At 39.2% G+C, this 18,875-nt stretch overlaps 1 protein-coding gene across 1 annotated transcript in view; it reads right to left on the minus strand.

Moving 5' to 3' along the window:
• SCN10A (sodium voltage-gated channel alpha subunit 10) overlaps positions 1-18,875 on the minus strand; it is a 78,235-nt gene that overhangs the window by 55,610 nt on the left and 3,750 nt on the right. The window contains exons 3-5 of the mRNA XM_007468152.1: positions 16,073-16,153; positions 2,251-2,379; positions 1,569-1,660 (exon numbers count right to left, since the gene is read on the minus strand). Coding sequence (XP_007468214.1) covers positions 1,569-1,660; positions 2,251-2,379; positions 16,073-16,153 — 302 coding nt within the window. The remainder of the gene's footprint in view (positions 1-1,568; positions 1,661-2,250; positions 2,380-16,072; positions 16,154-18,875) is intronic.

Below are 18,875 nucleotides of genomic sequence, written 5' to 3' on the forward strand. Positions count from 1 at the left end.
GCTATGAGAGACACTGAGAGTCACTGAGGAAGAAACAGAGAATCTGAGAAGGAGCACAGCTGGCAGCAAAGGTGGGGCCCCTGCTTGTTTAAGGAAAGATGATTTGTGGCTCTGGCAAAGGAAAACACCTTCTTCGGGAAAGCAGCTTCCCAGGTAGCAGAAAGAGCTCTAACCAGGGAAGCAGACTGCGATCTAGCCTTGCTTTGTCATTTTGGTCAACAAATAAGCCATGGAGCACACCCCCTGCCCCATGTGGTCCCCTCTGGGAGCCGAGCAATGGTTAAGGCACTGGCCTGTGGTGGGGCTGTCTGATGAGTGAGGGGAAACTCCATAACATTATTGAGCAGGTGGGCACACAGAGGAACAGCCCCTCACAGAAGCCTGGGAGTCAGGGTAAGATGGGGTGGAGGGTGGGGAAGATGGGAAGGACCAGGGAGTCTCCTTGAGGAGGTCAGAGCGTGGCAGAGCCCTGAGGATGCATATGAGTTGAGTGAAGAGAGGAGGAGGAATTTCCTGACAGAGGAGCAGCATGGCCCAGGGCCGGGCAATGAGCAAAAGCTTTGAGTGTCTGTGGAACCACAGGCAGATTCTGGAATGTGGTGTGAGGTGGGTACAGGAGAGAGATGAGACAGGGAGAGGAGGAGGGTCAGGACAGGCCAGGTCTTGTAGACAAGACTCAGGGTCTTCCTGGCTGGGAGTAGGTGAGAGAGGTACCAAGCAGCAGAACTGACTACTTATTGCTGTGATTTTCTTCATGAAGCAGCTTGTCCAGTGGAAGTTGGCAAAGACTTTTCAGTCGTTCCCTGCAGAACCAGTCACAGAACCGTGGAAAGGGACTTCCACTCTAGCGTGAGTATTTCTATTTCCCAGATGAGGGCATGGGTTCTCAGGGGTGAGGCAGGGGAGATAACCCATCAGGCCACAAGGGAGAAGCATTGAGTCCCATCTCAGGGCTGTTACCTGGTCTCTGGCCTCACTATCCCCTCCATCAACCCAGTGGGAGATGAGGAGTATCACTGGGTTACTTATTGGAGGCCTGGTAAGATGAGCCCTGGTACACTATTTTTGTTTCTGAATTGCCTGTAATCAAGAATTGTCTAATTATTTTCTCTTCTGTGGGTCCAAAGACAGGGCTGAGGCCCAAATTTTCAGATCCATGGAAATGGGGAAGATACTCACCAGAGCCTAGGAGTGCCTTTTTCCTTCTTCACTGTTTCCACGTTTACATTTCGGTTTAAAGTATAAATGAGAATCTGACTGGAGGTTTGCCTGAACCCCACAATGACCCCACTTGACCTTCTTGTTCTTTACGGACACCATGGGGTACTGTGGACAGAGTGTTGGCTGAGAATCAGGACATGAGGTTTCCAGGTCACAAATGTCTCTAGTGACGAGGATTTGGGATTGTGTTTTCTACTCTCGGGGCCTCAGTTTCTTTGTCTCTTAAATGGGGACAGTAGTCCATGTCCCAGAAATTTATAGGGCTCTTGTGAAAATCAAAATGGGACACTAGGCTGTGGAAACCAACATAAGCTCTATGAGTAAATGTGTTGGTTAAAGCGGCTCACCTGGGATCACAGACACTGTTTTTAAAGCTCTAAGGACTCTGAACGTCCGCAGGCCTGAGATCCCTCGGAGATCTATGGCTTCACCAACATACCTGTAGGACCAGAAGTCAGTCAGCATCTCTGCAAGAAGAGGTACTTGGGAATTCATGCAGCATAAATAAGGACAATTTTGGGTGACACCAGCCTAGGAAGGACCCAGAACAGACACTGAGAATCTACTAGCACTTCCACTTATAGACTGACATGAACACTGATTTAATTAAGGCAATATTTTCCAGAATGGCCCCTTTGAGAAGATGCATTGTGATCTAGAAGGCTCCGTGTGCTACATGTGTGGATGGATATTCAAGCATGTGGGTGTGGCCAACCCGTCTTCTCAGGCACTGGTTCTCAGGTAAAGACCTTCGTATCTGGTAGGTACAAGGCTGAGCCTTGTCTGATCCACTTTGACAGGCCAGTTATCAGCTCAGATCTGAGGTCTCCAACTTCTCCCTGAGTGTATGGGACTAACCCTAGAAAATGACTCCCAAAGCCAACAGTCTTTGGCAAAGAAACCCTAGGCCACACAGTCCCGAAAGGGGAAGCTGGACAGAGATAAGGAAACATCCCCAGAGTGGCAGCCTGGACACACCTACAAGCCCTACACAGATGCACATACAAGTCAGTGTGGAGAAATACTCACGCCAGGGTGATGACACTAAAATCCAGCCAGTTCCAAGGATCTCGCAGGTAAGTGAACTCATTTAGACAAAATCCTCTTGCCAGTATCTTTATCAAGGCTTCAAAGGTATAAATGACAGTGAAGACATACCTGGGAGGGAAGGTGGAAAGAGAGTATTAACTGTGCCTTGGAGAGAGCTCAGAGGGACAGCGGCTGTGATTGCTCCAAAGGAGAACGTGCAAAGATCATCGCCAAGGTGGCGAAGGGGAAGAAGGGAAGGTAGGGAGATGAGACGCAGACGGAGGAACTCAGAGGAGTCACACATACAGATGGGGTGGGATGATCGGCAGCCTCTGCTGCTCTGAAGGTATGCAGAGGGCGATGGCAGGTGAGAACCTCTGGTACCATGAGGTTCAGAACAAAGTTCCTCCTGTTCCATGAGGCTCCCCGAGGATTTCTGCCCTGAGCGAAGCTGGCAACTCCTCTCTCAACGTGTTGATGGCTGAAAATATGGAAGAGGGAGGAGGCCCAACTACATCCCTCCTCTCCAAACTTCTCTACTTCTGACTCTTTTCTTCTCATACCGTGCTAGCATTTCTGGCCTCAGGGATCCCGGTCTGTTTACTGTCTAAGGCAGTAAACAACTAGGTGGTGTCATGGAAGAAAAAAGCATCTGAGTTCACACACATTTTCTCAGGAGGATGGATCCTGTTAGAGGAAGTCATCTCAAAACAGCCACTCTGCTGGGCACTTTGTGGGTTTGGATTTGAAGAGATGGATCTGAAGCTTAGGTTGAGAGTAGGGTAGTGTTTCTCAAGTGTTCAGAATCCCTCCATCACCAACAGCAGTGGTTCTCAGACTCTAGCACGCATCTGACCCCCTGGAGAGCTTGTTCAAGCATCTGATTTCTGGGCTGCACGTCCAGAGTTTCTGACTCGGTAAGTCTGGGGTAGGGCCCAAGAATTTGCATTTCTCACAAGTTCCCAGCAGAACCTAATGCTGATGGCCTGAGGAACTACCCTTTTAGAACCACCGACCAAAGGGATTCAGATGCATGCATAAATCACACCTAATTTTGGATACATTACATTTTTAAAATTATAAAATTCTAAATGTAAACCCTGGTATGAAAAATGAAAAGACTTTTGATTAAATATGGCAGATTGAAGACATGTATTTACCTCCAACCTTTTGGAAATCCTTCTTAAATGATAGTAAAAAGAATTTTTTAAAAAGCACAAATTCACTTGGGCAATGATAATGGAGAACATAACAGCACTCCGGAAATTAGAGTGAAGACAGATGAGTGGTAACTGACAGAGCAGACCCTAGAAAGCTGAAACCTTAGCTGGAATTAGGGAGTTCCCAGAAGCAAGGCAACCCACATGGCAGAGCTCCTTAGGACTTAGGAATGCTAAATACCTCTGAAAGTGGGGCCTGGGGAGACAGTGGCAAGAGGGGCTGAAAGGACAGTTTGAAAATCTTTACAAGAAGCAGTTGGGCTTTCTAAATCCCCCTCCACACCAACCATTCTGGGAGGAACTGCCTCCTCTGATCTGGAAATAGACTGGATTGAACAAGAGGGAGAGAGTTGCATCCTGAAACAGGGGTATAAAGGAAAAATTTACATATGTACTAAAAGGCAGACAACCTTCCCACCCACCCACTTCTTCCCCTCAGTAAGTTCCTAGAAGCCTGTCAGTCAGGTTAACAGCTCAAGAAGTTGCTGCACTTTTAATATGGACAGCCAGCCAATGATCATCAGGAATCTGAAGGCTACTTCTAACACCAAAGACTAAAAGAACTAAACAGGAAAGAAAGAAAAAGAAAAAAGACAATGCAGATAGAAGAAGAAGAGTCAGGAAAAAAGCATTATCATTAATATTTTTAGAGAGTTAAGAGATGAGAAGATACTGGATACATATAGAAGGCTATAACAAGAATATTCAAAGAACAAAAGAGAACTTTTGAAAACAAAAATATGATAGCAAAAGTAAAACATTAATAGAAAGGCTAGAAATAAAGTTGAGGAAATCTCACAGAAAGTGGAACAAAAAGAAATAAATAAGAGGTGATTAAAAATATGAAAATTAGAGAATTAGACTAATAGGTACAATGTCTGATTAATAGGAGATCTAGGGATTTCCCTGGCGGCCCAGTGGTTAAGACTCCACTCTCTCAATGCAGGGGGTGCAGGTTCGATCCCTGATCAGGGGACTAAGATCCCACATGCCGTGCAGTGGCAAAAAAAAAAAAAAAAAAAAAAGGAAAAAGCATCAGATCCTCCTAGGCAGAGGAGGGTGGCAGAAGAACGGTGACAGGAGCATGTATACTATTTATCTGGAAATCAGAAGCTTTCTTGAAGTCAGCTTCCCCTTCCACCTCCTGCCAGACTGCTTCCCGTGGAATCTCTAACTGCAAGGGTCACTGGGAACACTGGGAATTCAGGATCTTCATGACTGGCTTAGCCTTAGACCAGTTATGATTCACTGATGGCTTGGAACAATCGCTATTCCATATAAAACCACAGTTTTGTTAGCAAGAAAGAAGATCACAGACGGTTCATCAGCTTTTACCTCCTTGATTATAGTGCAATTCACATTTATATTTCCTCAATACGTTTTTCCTTTGATTTTCTTTGAAAAAAGAATCTGAAAAGTTATTTAATAATTCTGCAAATAAATAAAATCATCTTTCTGAAAAAAAAAAAAAAAAAAAAAGGAGATCTAGAAAGTAATAGAGAAGGAAATAGACAGGAGAAAATTACCAAAGAAATAATATAAGAAAATTTCCCTAACCTGAAGGATCTAAATATTCAGCTAAAATACCCACGAGTGTTCAGGAAAATGAATGAAAACGGTTCATATCAAGGCACAACATCACAAAATTTGAGAACACTGTACACAAAGAGAAGAGCCTAACTTTTTCTGAAGGAGTGAAAATCACAGGTCACATACAAAAGATTGAGAATCAAAATACCATCAGATTTCTTAATAGCAAAATTTGAGGTTATAAGACAGTGGAACAATGTCTTCAAAATTGTGAGGAAAATAATTTCTAATTTATAGCTGCTTCCCCAGCTAAACTGTTTAGATGAGGCTAGTATAAAGATATGCCAAGTCTCAGAAAATTTATTTCCCACCTACCCATCTAAGAAAGTTGCCAGAGGATATGTTCCACCAAAACAAGGAAGTAAACAATAACGAGGAAGATATAGGACGCAGGGGAGTGACAAATGGAATCCAAAAGAGGATGGAGAAGGAAAAATCTCTGGAAAAGAGCTGTACATCAGGCCTAGGTAACATCTACACCAGATTGAGGCAGGAGTTGAGGGACTCTAAGAAGGATTTCCCCAAGAAAAATGGAAACTGATGGATAATCTGATACATTCAAGTAAATTTAAGCAATAATTAAACCTCTGGAGAAGAGTTTAGTGATAAAAATACAGAAATTAGTGATAAATATACAGAAAACTGAGCAAATGAAGAAATGAAATCCTTATTAACTCCAGAGAAAGCAAAAACATTGTGCAAAAAGGAAATGTAACCAAAGTATACTGCATGATACAGCTGTGAATAGTATTTGCTTAGCAATACTATTATATAATCACATATGTAGTCAGACAATGTACATACTGTCTGATTAGCTAACCAAAAATTATGATATAACTATAATGGGAAGAGGAGTGTGAGAGAAAATGAGTGTTTGTATGTGGACCTAATCCCCTTTTTCTTCCATAACAGAAAGCTAATAGATAACATCTAATGTGGAAAAAAAAATTTAAATACTAGTCTGAGTATATTTTTAGAGCTAGAGAGGTATCAGAAGAAAGCAGTAAACAAATGGTGAGAGTGGTTGCTTCTGGAAATATGGGATTAGGGGTGAGGAGATGAGAAACATGAAATTGCTGTTTTTGTTAAAATCTTTATGGAGCTATGTGACCTTTTAAACCATGGATCTGTATATCTTAAATAAAAGTAAAAATCAAATTTAAAAGTGCATAGCAGTAATGTTTCTTTCCTAACTGTGAGAGGAGAAATAGCGTTTGAAATCATTCACAAAGAAATCTATATCTGCCTGGGTAGCTACTTGAGCTGTCACCTGCCATAGCTTGTCGGGTTTCCCCCCACTCTTTATGTTTTCTAAATGAGAAAATCTTAACTCAGAATTATAGGTTGTTGGGAAGGTTTGACAGATATTTTGGCCTTTCAGGTCAAATGCAGATACAGAAATTATGGAGAGAGCTCTCTCCAAAGGCTATTTTCAGTGTTTCACCAGAGGACAAGTGTCCCAGCTTAGTGCCACTGAAAGCTAGAAGGTTAAAGGTCTCGGCTTGGGAGACAGCAGCTGATGGAGTCACATCCTCTCTCTGGTGACATTTGGCTCACAAGGTATTTCTGCATGTTCAGTTGTAGCATTTGGATGTGATTTTTAATATGCAAAGACATATCTTAAGTGTTTTTCCTGATGCATGAAGAAAATCATTGGTACTGGGGAAAAGTCAAACTCTCAGCCACTGAGCCATTTGCACCACTGTTCAGTTTTAAGAAGTCATGATGTCTAATCATTTAAAAATTCTGGTATTTAGACCCTGAAGTCAAAGATCCAGACTATTCAAAATCCTAAATGCATTCCTGAGACATGCCATGTGTATTCACAGAAATAGTCATTTTAAAAGATTTCATATCTCGCTGGAAAACACTGCAAACCTTTTCTTGCTTGCCAGCCAGAGCAATTCAGTGTAGAAAAGCATCCTGTACTCACTTGTTTCAGCCCTGTAGGCTGAAGAAACATATACTAAGTGGTCACAATCAGTTTGTAATCACAACTTCCATGATGTGCCTCAACAGCGAATCAGGGTCTGGAAGTATGCTATGGACCCTCGCTATTTTCACAAATAATGTACATACCACGTTGGAAGCAACATCTTCCACTGGTATAGCGATGCCCTTCCTTGCTGACCGTCTAGCTGGAGCTTCTTCAACATCAATTCAGCTATCTTTTCTTTCTTTCTTTCTTTTTTTTTTTGCAGTACGCAGGCCTCTCACTGTTGTGGCCTCTCCCGCTGCGGAGCACAGGCTCCGGACGCGCAGGCTTAGCAGCCATGGCTCACGGGCCCAGCCGCTCCGCGGCATGTGGGATCTTCCCGGACCGGGGCACGAACCCGTGTCCCCTGCATCGGCAGGCGGACTCTCAACCACTGCGCCACCAGGGAAGCCCTATCTTTTCTTTTTAATTGTAGTAAAATACATATAAAATTTACTACTTTACCCACTTTTAAGTATACAATTCAGTGGCAGTAAGTGCATTCACAAAATTGTGCAACCATAACCACTACCCATCTCCAGAACTTTTTCATCATCCCACACAGAAACTCTGTACTCATTAAACAACTACTCCCCATTCCTCCCTCCCCTGCTCCCTAGCAACCTCTGTTCTACTTTCTGTCTCCATAAATTTGCCTATTCTAGGTACCTCACATAAATGGAATCATACAATATTAGTCCTTTTTGTGTCTGACTAACTTTACTTAGCATAATATTTTAAAGGTTCATCCATGTTGTGGCATATATCAGAATCTCATTCATTTTTCAAGCTGAATATTCTGTTGTATGCACCTACCACATTTTGTTTATCCATTTATCTGTTGATGGGACATTTGGAAACAACCTTTTGACTACAGTGAATAATACTGCTCTGAACATTGGTGTAGAAGCTAACATCCCTTTTTAACTCTGTTTCATAGTTTACAAACTAATCTTTAATTAAACCAGAAATCTCGTCTTTTAAAATCAGCTTCATGATAAATAGGACAAAAAGTCATTGATCACTTCTCTCTCACATATATGGTGAAACTGTACTGACAACTGATTTATTCACAATTTTATTCAACTATAAAGTACAATGTCTGCTTGTTTACATACATAAGAGTCATTGATTTTTAAATGCCAGTCACATTATAAGAAATCCAATATTTCTGATGAAGGAATTCTATCGATTATGTCTCACTTTTTTTCCAACTACAATATTTGTCATTGATTTTGAAGGTGGTTTCATATCTTACTGGCAAGCGTATAATTGTGCTTGTTTTTGCTATGAGGGCAAATGATGACTCTATAGTTTTCATGTCTTTCAACTTTTAACATCAAATTTTGACAATTTTGTACTGGAAATCCTTATTTTATATTTGTACTAGAGACAGTCAGTTGGTTTAAAAGTGAGGTTGATAAACTTTATTAGAAAATAATATGGAAGTTTTGGTAGCTTTCTATTATTACTTGATAAAATGTTGAGATAATAACTTAGGTACTAGAACAAAAGGCTCATTGATCCAATAAAATTTAATTATCATTATTCATTGTCATGCTCCCTGTTTTTTTTATTTATTTTTTATCAGCTTTTGTGAGATTATCCACATCCATTGTCCACTTGTCTCATGACATACAGATTCAAGCTTTATGTCTGTGACAGAGTCCATTCATTATTATAGGATTTATTTTTCTATTTTCATCACTATTGTTATATTTCTGCAAACCACTTTTGAAATGATGGTTCATTTTCTGAATTGTAATATTATGTAGTGGTAAAGATGAGAAATGCAAGTTTAACAAATGTAAATGTAATGTCATAAGCCAATAAAATACATTAGTTAAGATAAAGTACCCATGATTAATTCCATGTTAACCAGTATGAACTGTCAGTCCTTGAATTCATACACTGCTCTAAAGAACACGAAAAGTCAGAAATTCTATGTAAATTACAAATAATCTTACATTTCAGATTTTTAAATTATCTGTGCATAAAATGACTGCATTGCTTTTTCTTCTGAATCTGTCAAATTTTTTAGAGGCTACTGAGAGACTTCTAGTGACCAGTAGAGATCCTTCTATAACTTACTGAGAAACGCTGCAGGGGATAGAGAGCTGAATTGCTCTGCAGAACAGAGTGAGAATTTGGAGTTCTCAGGGACAAGAGAGAAAGAAGACAGTGAGACAGCGAGATGGAAAAGCAACCCAAAGGGACAGCTTATGAGAGAAGATTATAAGTCAGCCTCATTCACCAAGATAGGTCAAATGAAGTGCTGGCAAACTGAATCTAGCATTGATTAAGCTAGAACCATTAAAAGAGATTAGCAAATTTATTAATGTAAACTACTATATTAACAGATAAAAGACTATTTGATAATCTTAATAAATATAGAAATATTGATAGAAACCAACACTCATTCAAAATGAAACTCTTAAACCAGAAGTGTAAAGAAATTCCCATAACTTGATAAGGAGTAATTATGAGAATCCCATAGTTATCATGATAATAGTGAAATACTAGATGCATATTATTTAGAATCAAGAACAAAAGAAATATGCTCACTATTATAGCTTCAATTCAGCATTGTGATGAAAGTCCTGGCCAGTTCAATAAAACAGGAAAAATAAACAAGTGATATAAGAATCATAAAGGAAGAAACAAGTTCATCATTATTTGCAGATGATATACTTGTTTAAATAGGAATTGTTAAAGAGTTCTGCAAGGTTGCTGAATGCAAAACCAATGTACAGAAATTTCATAACATTAATTTATTTTATCAATAAAAATAAATATTCAAAAGGGCAAGCAAAATGATATATAATGTACCTAGAGATAGGATATGTAAGAAGTTTATAGAAGATGTCAAATGTTATGGAGGAATATAAAAGAAGGCATATATATATTAGGAGATACAATTATATATGTCATTGTGGCAGTTCTTCCTGTGGTAATAGATAAATTCAATGCATTTACAATCAAAGTTTCAACAGAGTTGTAAGACAAGAACTTGAAAATCTGACCCTTAAATTGATATGGAAAAGTAAAGAAACAGGAAGAACCAAGATAATTTTAAAGAAGACAAATAAGGAGGGGTGCTATGATCAACCAGGTCAAATCTTATTATAAAGCTTTTAGACTGTATGGTGTTGACTCAGGAGTGACAAATAGCTTACTAGGAAAACAGACTTGAGTATGCATGGGAATCTGGTGCATGACAGAGGTAGTAGAAGGAATCACTAGAGAAATGATAATCTATTAAAATTGGTGTTGGAATAATCTTTATGGAAAAATATGAGAAGCCTATCACATATCATACACATACACTCAAAAGTCTGGGAGGGGCTTCCCTGGTGGCGCAGTGGTTGAGAGTCCGCCTGCCGATGCAGGGGACACGGGTTCGTGCCCCGGTCCGGGAAGATCCCACATGCCGCGGAGCGGCTGGGCCCGTGAGCCATGGCCGCTGAGCCTGCGTGTCCGGAGCCTGCGCTCCGCAATGGGAGAGGCCACAGCAGTGAGAGGCCCGCATAACACAAAAAGAAAAAAAAAAAAAAAAAAGTCTGGGAGGATGAATTATCTAAATGTAGAAAGAAATATGACTTTTAGAAGGAAATACAGGAGAACATATTATGGAATGTTAGATAGCAGTAAAATATATATGAAATGGATACATACATACATAGTGTTTTAAAAAATTTTTTTCTTCCCTAGAAATTTTATAATTTTAGTTTGGTTTTTTTTTTTTCCATCTAAGAGTTCTCTAAAAGAGGTTTTAAAAATTATCAAGTGGAAAGGTCTCTTTTTTTTTTCTCTAATTTTGTTATTATTTTCTCATTTTATTGTAGTGTGATCAGAGAATATTTTCTTTATTATTTTACTTTTTGGATCTTGTTAAGGTTTTGTTGTCTAATATCAGTTAATTTGTACAGTTATTTTTCAGGGAATATAGTTTGAAAGATATTAATTAGATCTATCTTACTATGTCACTCCAGTTATCTGTATCTTTACATACTTTTTTATACATTTGATCTGTCATAGGGCTGAAAGAAATTTACTACATTTCCCTATCCCTGCAATATTCTTGTCTATTTTTGTCTACTTTATTCTTGTCTTGTTTATATTTTTGGTTTATAAACATTGATGCCACATTATTTGTTGCAAAAATATACATTACTGTTTATGGATTATTTAGCATTACAAAGTGTCATTTTTGTCCTGTTTAATAATTTTTGGCCTAAATTCTACCTTCTCTGATGTTAATATCATGCCTCCTGCTCTGTTTGTCTTTGCCTATATCTTTGCCCATTCCTTAATTTTGACCTTTCTGTATCACTTTGAGTGGTATATTTTTTAGTCAACGTAGAGTTCAATACTGCTTTGTTATATAACATGACTTTTTTTTTAAACAGATGAGTCAAATCCATTTATATTTATTGACATGATAGATTTATTTGATCTTTGTTTATATTACTTTGTGTTATGTTTTTTATTTATTTATTTTTGGCTTCATTGGGTCTTCATTGCTGCACGCAGGCTTTCTCTAGTTGTGGCGAGTGGGAGCTACTCTTCGTTGCAGTGCGAGGGCTTCTCATTGCGGTGGCTTCTCTTGTTGTGGAGCACGGGCTCTAGGCGAGTGGTCTTCAGTACTTGTGGCTCACGGGTTCTAGAGAGCAGGCTCAGTAGTTGTGGCACACGAGCTTATAGTTGCTCCGTGTCATGTGGGATCTTCCCAGATGAGGGTTCGAACCTGTGTCTCCTGCATTGGCAGGCAGATTCTTAACCACTGTGCCACCAGGGAAGTCCTTGTGTTATGTTTTTAATAGTTTTTAAAATATTTCATTGTCTGTTATTTTTTATTTGCTTTATTTTTTTCTGTGTGATTCTGAATTTAGAAGAGTTTTTATTTTAGTTCTGGTAGTTGCCTTAAAGTATACATTTATAATTATAATCAAAACTATGTAATACATTGCCTTTACTATGCTATCTCTTTAAATAATATCTCTGATTTCCATTCATTCTCTTTCCTTTTCCCTCTGTTTTATCCATCATCTGATTGTATTAATAATATCTTTTTCCTGCTTACCTTTGTACTGTTAAATGTAATTATTTTTCATTCCTTGATGTATCAACTTTAAAGAATGCTCTTTAATTTCTTGCTACTATAAAAGTGACAATAAGTGAACATCCTCTGCTCCCATGTTCTTCCCTCTTTCTAGTCCCAGTTTTTGCTATTTGTACCATGTCCACATTTTCAGGGGGTAAAATGACTTGATCCTCATTTTTATCCCCCTCTGCAGGCACTGTCATTTAACAAGCCCTCGTCTGCTGAGTCATTTACCGTCCTCCACCCACTTTCGGTCTTCTGAGATTGTTTTGACATCTTTTGTCCCCTGTGCTTTCCTTTCTACTTCTCTTTGTTCTTGTATATTTATACTGTTCTTATTCCCATGCTGTCATTTCATTGGCATTTTGAGAGGGTTGGGGTAAAACACATTCATGCTATCTTCCATATTTAACCAGAATCCCCAAATAACTCTTACTTTTGATAGAAAATGCTTTGCATTAGAAGTTAAAAAGGATAGAAATTTTACATGCTATATCATCTTAGTATATATATGTGTGTGTGTGTGTGTGTGTGTGTGTATATATATATATATATATATATATATATATATATATAGAGAGAGAGAGAGAGAGAGAGAGAGAGAGAGAGATAATAAACTACAATTCTAACAGCAATTTATCTACATAGTTACTGTCTTCTGACATATTTTTCAGTATTCTGTATTTAATGCAATGGCCATTTATTTTAAATTTATTTTGTTTTAAAGCTTTTCATTATGATATGTAACATACATAATGAAAATGCACATGAAACAAAAATTAGTTGTAAAATGAATGCTTGTGTATTAGTCAGCTTAGGCTGCCATAACAAAATACCATAGATTGAGTAGTTAAACAACAAATATTTATTTTCTCACAGTTCTAGGGGCTGGTGCCAGTGTGGTCAGGTTCTGGTGAGAGCCCTCTTCCTGGCTTGCTAATGGCTATTTCTGGCTGTGTCCTCACATGGTAGAGAGAGAGTTCTGGTGTCCACTCCTCTCTTATAAAGGTATCAGGTCTACTGGGTCACAGCTCTATCCTTATGACCTTATTTAACATTTATCACTTCCTTAAAGGTCCCTTCTCCTGTACAGTTACATGGGGGGCAATTAGGGCTTCAACACATGAACTTGGGGGGACGCTATTCAGTCCAGAGCAGCTGTGTGACAACTAGTCATGTCACAAAATGAAACATTTTGAACACCCATAACCTCCTGCCCTAGAGGTTACTACTATCCTAATTTTTGATATTTTTTTCTTGCCTTTTTCATTTATATTTTTACCTCCTAAGTATGCATTCCTAAACAAAATAGTTAAGTTTTGCTTGTTTTTGAATTTTCATATAAATGGAATTATATTTTTGTAATCTTTTGTGTCTGGCTTTTTTTGTTCAATATTATGTTCCTAAGACTCATTCTTGGTGCTGTGTGGAGGTATAGTTTATTCATATTCATTGCTATACATTATCCCCCTTTAAGAATATAACAGAGGGCTTCCTTGGTGGCGCAGTGATTGAGAGTCCGCCTGCCGATGCAGGAGACACGGGTTCGTGCCCCGGTCCAGGAAGATCCCACATGCCGCGGAGCGGCTGGGCCTGTAAGCCATGGCTGCTGAGCCTGCGCGTCCGGAGCCTGTGCTCCGCAACGGGAGAGGCCACAACAGTGAGAGGCCCGCGTACCGCAAAAAAAAAAAAAAAAAAAAAAAAAAAAAAAAAAAAAAAAAAAAAGCTTGATGTCTTTGTCTTTCACAAAGAAATTTAGATCTTAATCCACCTAGAATTGATTTTTGTGTTTGGTGTAAAGTTGGATGTTCAATGTAATTTTTCTGTTGGGATTCCTAATTCTTCAGCATCATTTACTGAAGACTGCCCTTTCCCTGCTGTTTTGCAGTGCCACTTTTGTCACCAATTCAACGTTTGTATGTGCATTGGCCTGTTTATGGGCCAACTATTCTGTTCCACTGGTCTGACTAATCTTACGCCAATGGCATACTGTTTCAATCATTACAGCTTATAGTAAATCTTGATATCCAGTAGAGCACATTATTTTCTCCTAACCTTGTTTTTTCTGTCTCAAAAGTGTCTTGGCTATAATTGGCTCTTTGCATTTTCATATAAATCTTAGAGTCAGTTTGTCAAGTTATATAAAAAAAAGCCTGTTGGGGGCTTCCCTGGGGGCGCAGTGGTTGAGTCCGCCTGCCGATGCAGGGTACACGGGTTCGTGCCCCGGTCCGGGAAGATCCCACATGCCGTGGAGTGGCTGGGCCCGTGAGCCATGGCCGCTGAGCCTGCGCTTCTGGAGACTGTGCTCCGCAACGGGAGAGGCCACAACAGTGAGAGGCCCGCGTACCCCAAAAAAAAAAAAAAAGAAAGCCTGTTGGGATTTTGATTGGAATCACGTTAAATTTATTAGTCATTTGGGGGAGCCTTACAATATTGTGACTTTGAATCTAAGAATACAATATATCTCTCCATTTTTGGGGTTTTCTGTAATATTACTTAATATTTTTATAATTTTCTTTTTAGGGATTTTACTCATACTTTGATAGTCTTATCTCTAGAAACTTGATATTTTTAACTGCCAGTGTAAATGGTATTCTTAAAAACTATTTCATTTTCTGTTTGTTGCTCATATATATATACAATTGATTTATGTATATTAATTTGTACCTAGATACTTTTCTATACTCTCTTATTAATTCTAATAGTTTACCTCTAGATTACACTGGCTATTTTGTGTACATAATTATATTATCTATAAATCATGGCATCTTTGGTACTTCTTTTCTTATTTTTTTCTTTGAATTTTATTTTTTTATACAGCAGGTTCTTGTTAGTTATCTATTTGATACATATTTCTTTTCTTATTCTTATACCTTTTATTTCTCTTCCTTGCTTTACTACACTGGCTAGGATCTCCTTTACAAAGCTGAATACAACTGATGTAACAGAGACCTTTGCTTTTTTTCCTTCTGATCTCAAAGACAAAGCTTGCTGTGTTTCACAATTAAGTATGATGTTTACTCCTTTCTTTAAAGTGGTTACCCTTTATCAGAGTACAGCAGTTCCCTTCTAATTCTACTTTTCTAAGAGTTTTTAACCATAAACAGATATCAAACTTTATCAAATGACTTTTCAGCATCAATTAATATGACCACTTTATTTTTCTTCTTTATTAATAGAAATAGGACATATTTTCTATTGTGGCATGTATTAATTTACAGTCAGCAAAAGACAAAAATTACAAAGTTGGAAAAAGAGAAAGCTCTACAAAGCTCCTGTTATTATACCAAAAATATGCCCTGCTTGAGCTGGGCAGGGGGCAACCGTCCCAGATGGTTTGGTGAAGAATGATTTTGGAAAGGCCTCACAGTCTGAAACTACAGAGAGTCTATCATTAACACAGCGAGATAGAATAATCTCAGGAATTTTATGGTCACTTTGAGGTATACAAGCCAACAGCTTCATTCATGGGTTATTTTCCGAATATGTTCAAGAACCATTTGTTCTTGGTTCTGCATCTCTTTCTCTTTCTGAGTAGGACTTCCCTCAACTGCATTCAGGTGTGCACCTAAGAGGTGAGAGGGGGAGGCAGGGGGTTCTTCTGCCCTGGCCACCCCAGACCAATGAAATCAGACCCTCTGGGGCTGGGACCCAGGCATTAATATTTTTTAAATCTCCCCAGGGGTTTCCAATGGGCAGCCAAGGTTGAGAACCACTCATCTATAGCTCTTTGAAGCTGAATATCATATGTGTGTTTATGAAACAAAGTCCACAGAGAAGATATCTAAGCATTGCAAAGCCAGATAGGCAATAGGATTCCACATTACCCAAATGAGACCCAGCAGGATGAATAAGAGAAAAAAGTCACCCAGTGAAGGAACAGAAGGGGAGGACAGAAAGGAAAGGCACAAGAATGACAGCAAATCTACTCACTCCATTCTCTCTGGAAGTTCCGTTTGGGTCATGCCCACACAATTGACCAAAATAGTGATGGTTATAAATAAACTGAACCACCTGAGAGGCCTGTGTTAAGGAAAAGCTGAGAGTCACCACGTTTTCCTGAGGTCACTTCTGATCACCTTGATGCTGAATTGATTAAATCCATAACTCTTTAGCTAGGATCAACTTTATGTTCTTGTCACATAATAACAGCTGACACTGAGTGCCTACTCTCGGCTGAATACTTCGTCCACATTATTTCTAATACAACTAACCTACAGGTGGATATCATTACCTACATTTTGGAGCTAAGCAAACAGGCTGACAGAGCTTAAATATTTTTCCAAGGTCATATAGCTAGTCAACCATGGCGCTGAGATGTGTACTCAGATTGTCTGAAAATAGAACCCTGAGCAAGATGAAAGGAAACAGAATCCCTTTTCCAAAACGTCCTTCTGTCCTGACACCTGTATTTCACTATACAATATGGCCTGAAATTTCATCCTGCAAATGTCTCTTTTTTCCTAAAAGACAAGGAGAATGCAGTAGTGCCTCCCTTATCCATGGTTTCATTTTCTGCAGTTTCAGTTACCTGTGGTCAATGGTGGTCTGAAAATAAGCTTTAAATTATCCACCATTCTGAGTTAATGTGATGACATTTCAGCCTTCCCACTCCCTCCCACCAGGGATCTCCAACCATCAACACTGTTTGCTTCTGACACCCAACCATTGACATCATCATGGCTCCATGATCTGGGGTCACCCAAAGCACATGCTCCTCCCTCTGACTTATCATCAGGAGGTCAGTAGTAGCCTAATGTCCTGTCACAATGGCTACATCATTCACCTCACTTCATCTCAGCACGTGGGCATTTTATCATGTCACATCATCACATGAAGAAGAAGAGTGAATACAGTACAATAAAGAGAGAGACCAGGGCTTCCCTGGTGGCGCAGTGGTTGAGAGTCCGCCTGCCGATGCAGGGTACACGGGTTTGTGCCCCGGTCCGGGAAGATCCCACATGCCGCGGAGCGTCTGGGCCCGTGAGCCATGGCCGCTGAGCCTGCGCATCCGGAGTCTGTGCTCCGCAACGGGAGAGGCCACAACAGTGAGAGGCCCGCGTACCACACACACACACACACACACACACAAAAAGAGAGAGAGAGAGAGAGAGAGAGAGACCACATTCATCTAACTTTCATTACAGTATTTTGTTATAATTGTTCTATTTTATTATTGTTGTTGTTAATCTCATGCCTAATTTAATCTCTTGCTTAATTTATAAATCAAATTTTTTCATAGGTAGGTATGTATAGGGAAAAACCTATAGGGTTCAGTACTGTCTGTGGTTTCAGGCATCCACTGGGGTGCCTCCTCCATATCTCCCATGGATAAGGGGGGACTACTATACTCCTAGGAAGTTAGAGATAAGGGGAGGGCTACACGCTTTCATGGCAATCAGGTTCGTCAGATTGTTTTTCCGATTTAGCTGAGATCAGGCACGCTGAGGAAATGGACATCTGGTTAGGAATGGAGGCAGGCACAGGGGAGTAAAATGCCGGCTCAAGGAGAAGATTCCAAACAGGATTAGGCTGTTGAGGAGAACTCTGAATAGCAAGAGGGGAGAATCTTAAAGGAGAGGTTGGGGGCAAATGGATTACAAGAAGGGGATAGAGACACTGAAAAGTAAGGTGAGTGGAAGAGGGTAAATAGATGGGGCAGAAATATTGGTGGCGAAGTCCAAAGATAGATTTACCCCATTGGACATTTTTCTGAATTCCTAACAATTACGTCCTAAAGAAAACGCCTGAAGATATAAGCTTGACCTACAGAGTGAACCACTCATCTTTCATAATTTCAATTTGAGCAGAAGTATCTAAATCTATTTTAGTTTTCTGTAAATGCCTTTAATGTGCCCTGTTTTACAGTTACTTAGGAACCCATCTATTTTGAAAAGGGAAATTCTACTAATTAAACCACATTTTCCTGTTGACTTGCAATTAAATTAAGAAATGTGTTCAGGTTGGGGGGAAATGTTAACCCAAGCATTAAATTAAAATCATATCTCCAACTCCACAAACCTTTAAAGAATTATGATATATTCTGATAATATTACTTGTAAAAACATTCGGAGCAAATTTGATTAGAATTATAATTTTGGTGAAATATTAATAATAGGAGATTGAGAATTCCATACCTCGAATAATATGCGGGGGGCTGGAGCTACAAAGTTCATGAGATTTAAATATATAAATGCAGACTTTTGTGACAAGGAGACCCTTAACAGCTTTTCTGTCCAGCTGTGACTCCACCCAGCAATTATTTATTCATCAAATCTCAAGATAAAAGGAATATTTACTGGTTACTTGGTTCTTTAAAGGGGTTTTATTTCTAATGTTGTTTCTTACTTAACTAGATGTAATTCAACCAGGATGGATGAAAAGGAGTTTGTATATTTGCTGTTTTTCTTTATTTGTAATTTTTATGTAATTGTATATTTTTAAAAAAACTATGTAGAGATGACATACTTAGAGAAAAAATTACCCTAATTCATTTCCATTAACTGCCTACTTCCTTATTGCTGATACTGCCCTAAGCAGGACGCAGGCTGGACCTTTTAACTAGCTGTGTGACCTTGGGCAATTAATTTCATGCCTCTGAGTAACAGTTTCATCATATGTAAGATGGAGGTGCTAATCCCTTCTTCAAGGGTTTCTGTACCTATGACAGTGTTGATGCTTAGGAGGTATTTAGCAAATAGGAGCCTTTTTTTTTTTTTTTTTTTTTTTTTTTTTG

The sequence above is a fragment of the Lipotes vexillifer genome, unplaced genomic scaffold, assembly GCF_000442215.2.
Source record: "Lipotes vexillifer unplaced genomic scaffold, Lipotes_vexillifer_v1.1 scaffold1770, whole genome shotgun sequence".
In the NCBI taxonomy this organism is placed as follows: domain Eukaryota; kingdom Metazoa; phylum Chordata; class Mammalia; order Artiodactyla; family Lipotidae; genus Lipotes; species Lipotes vexillifer.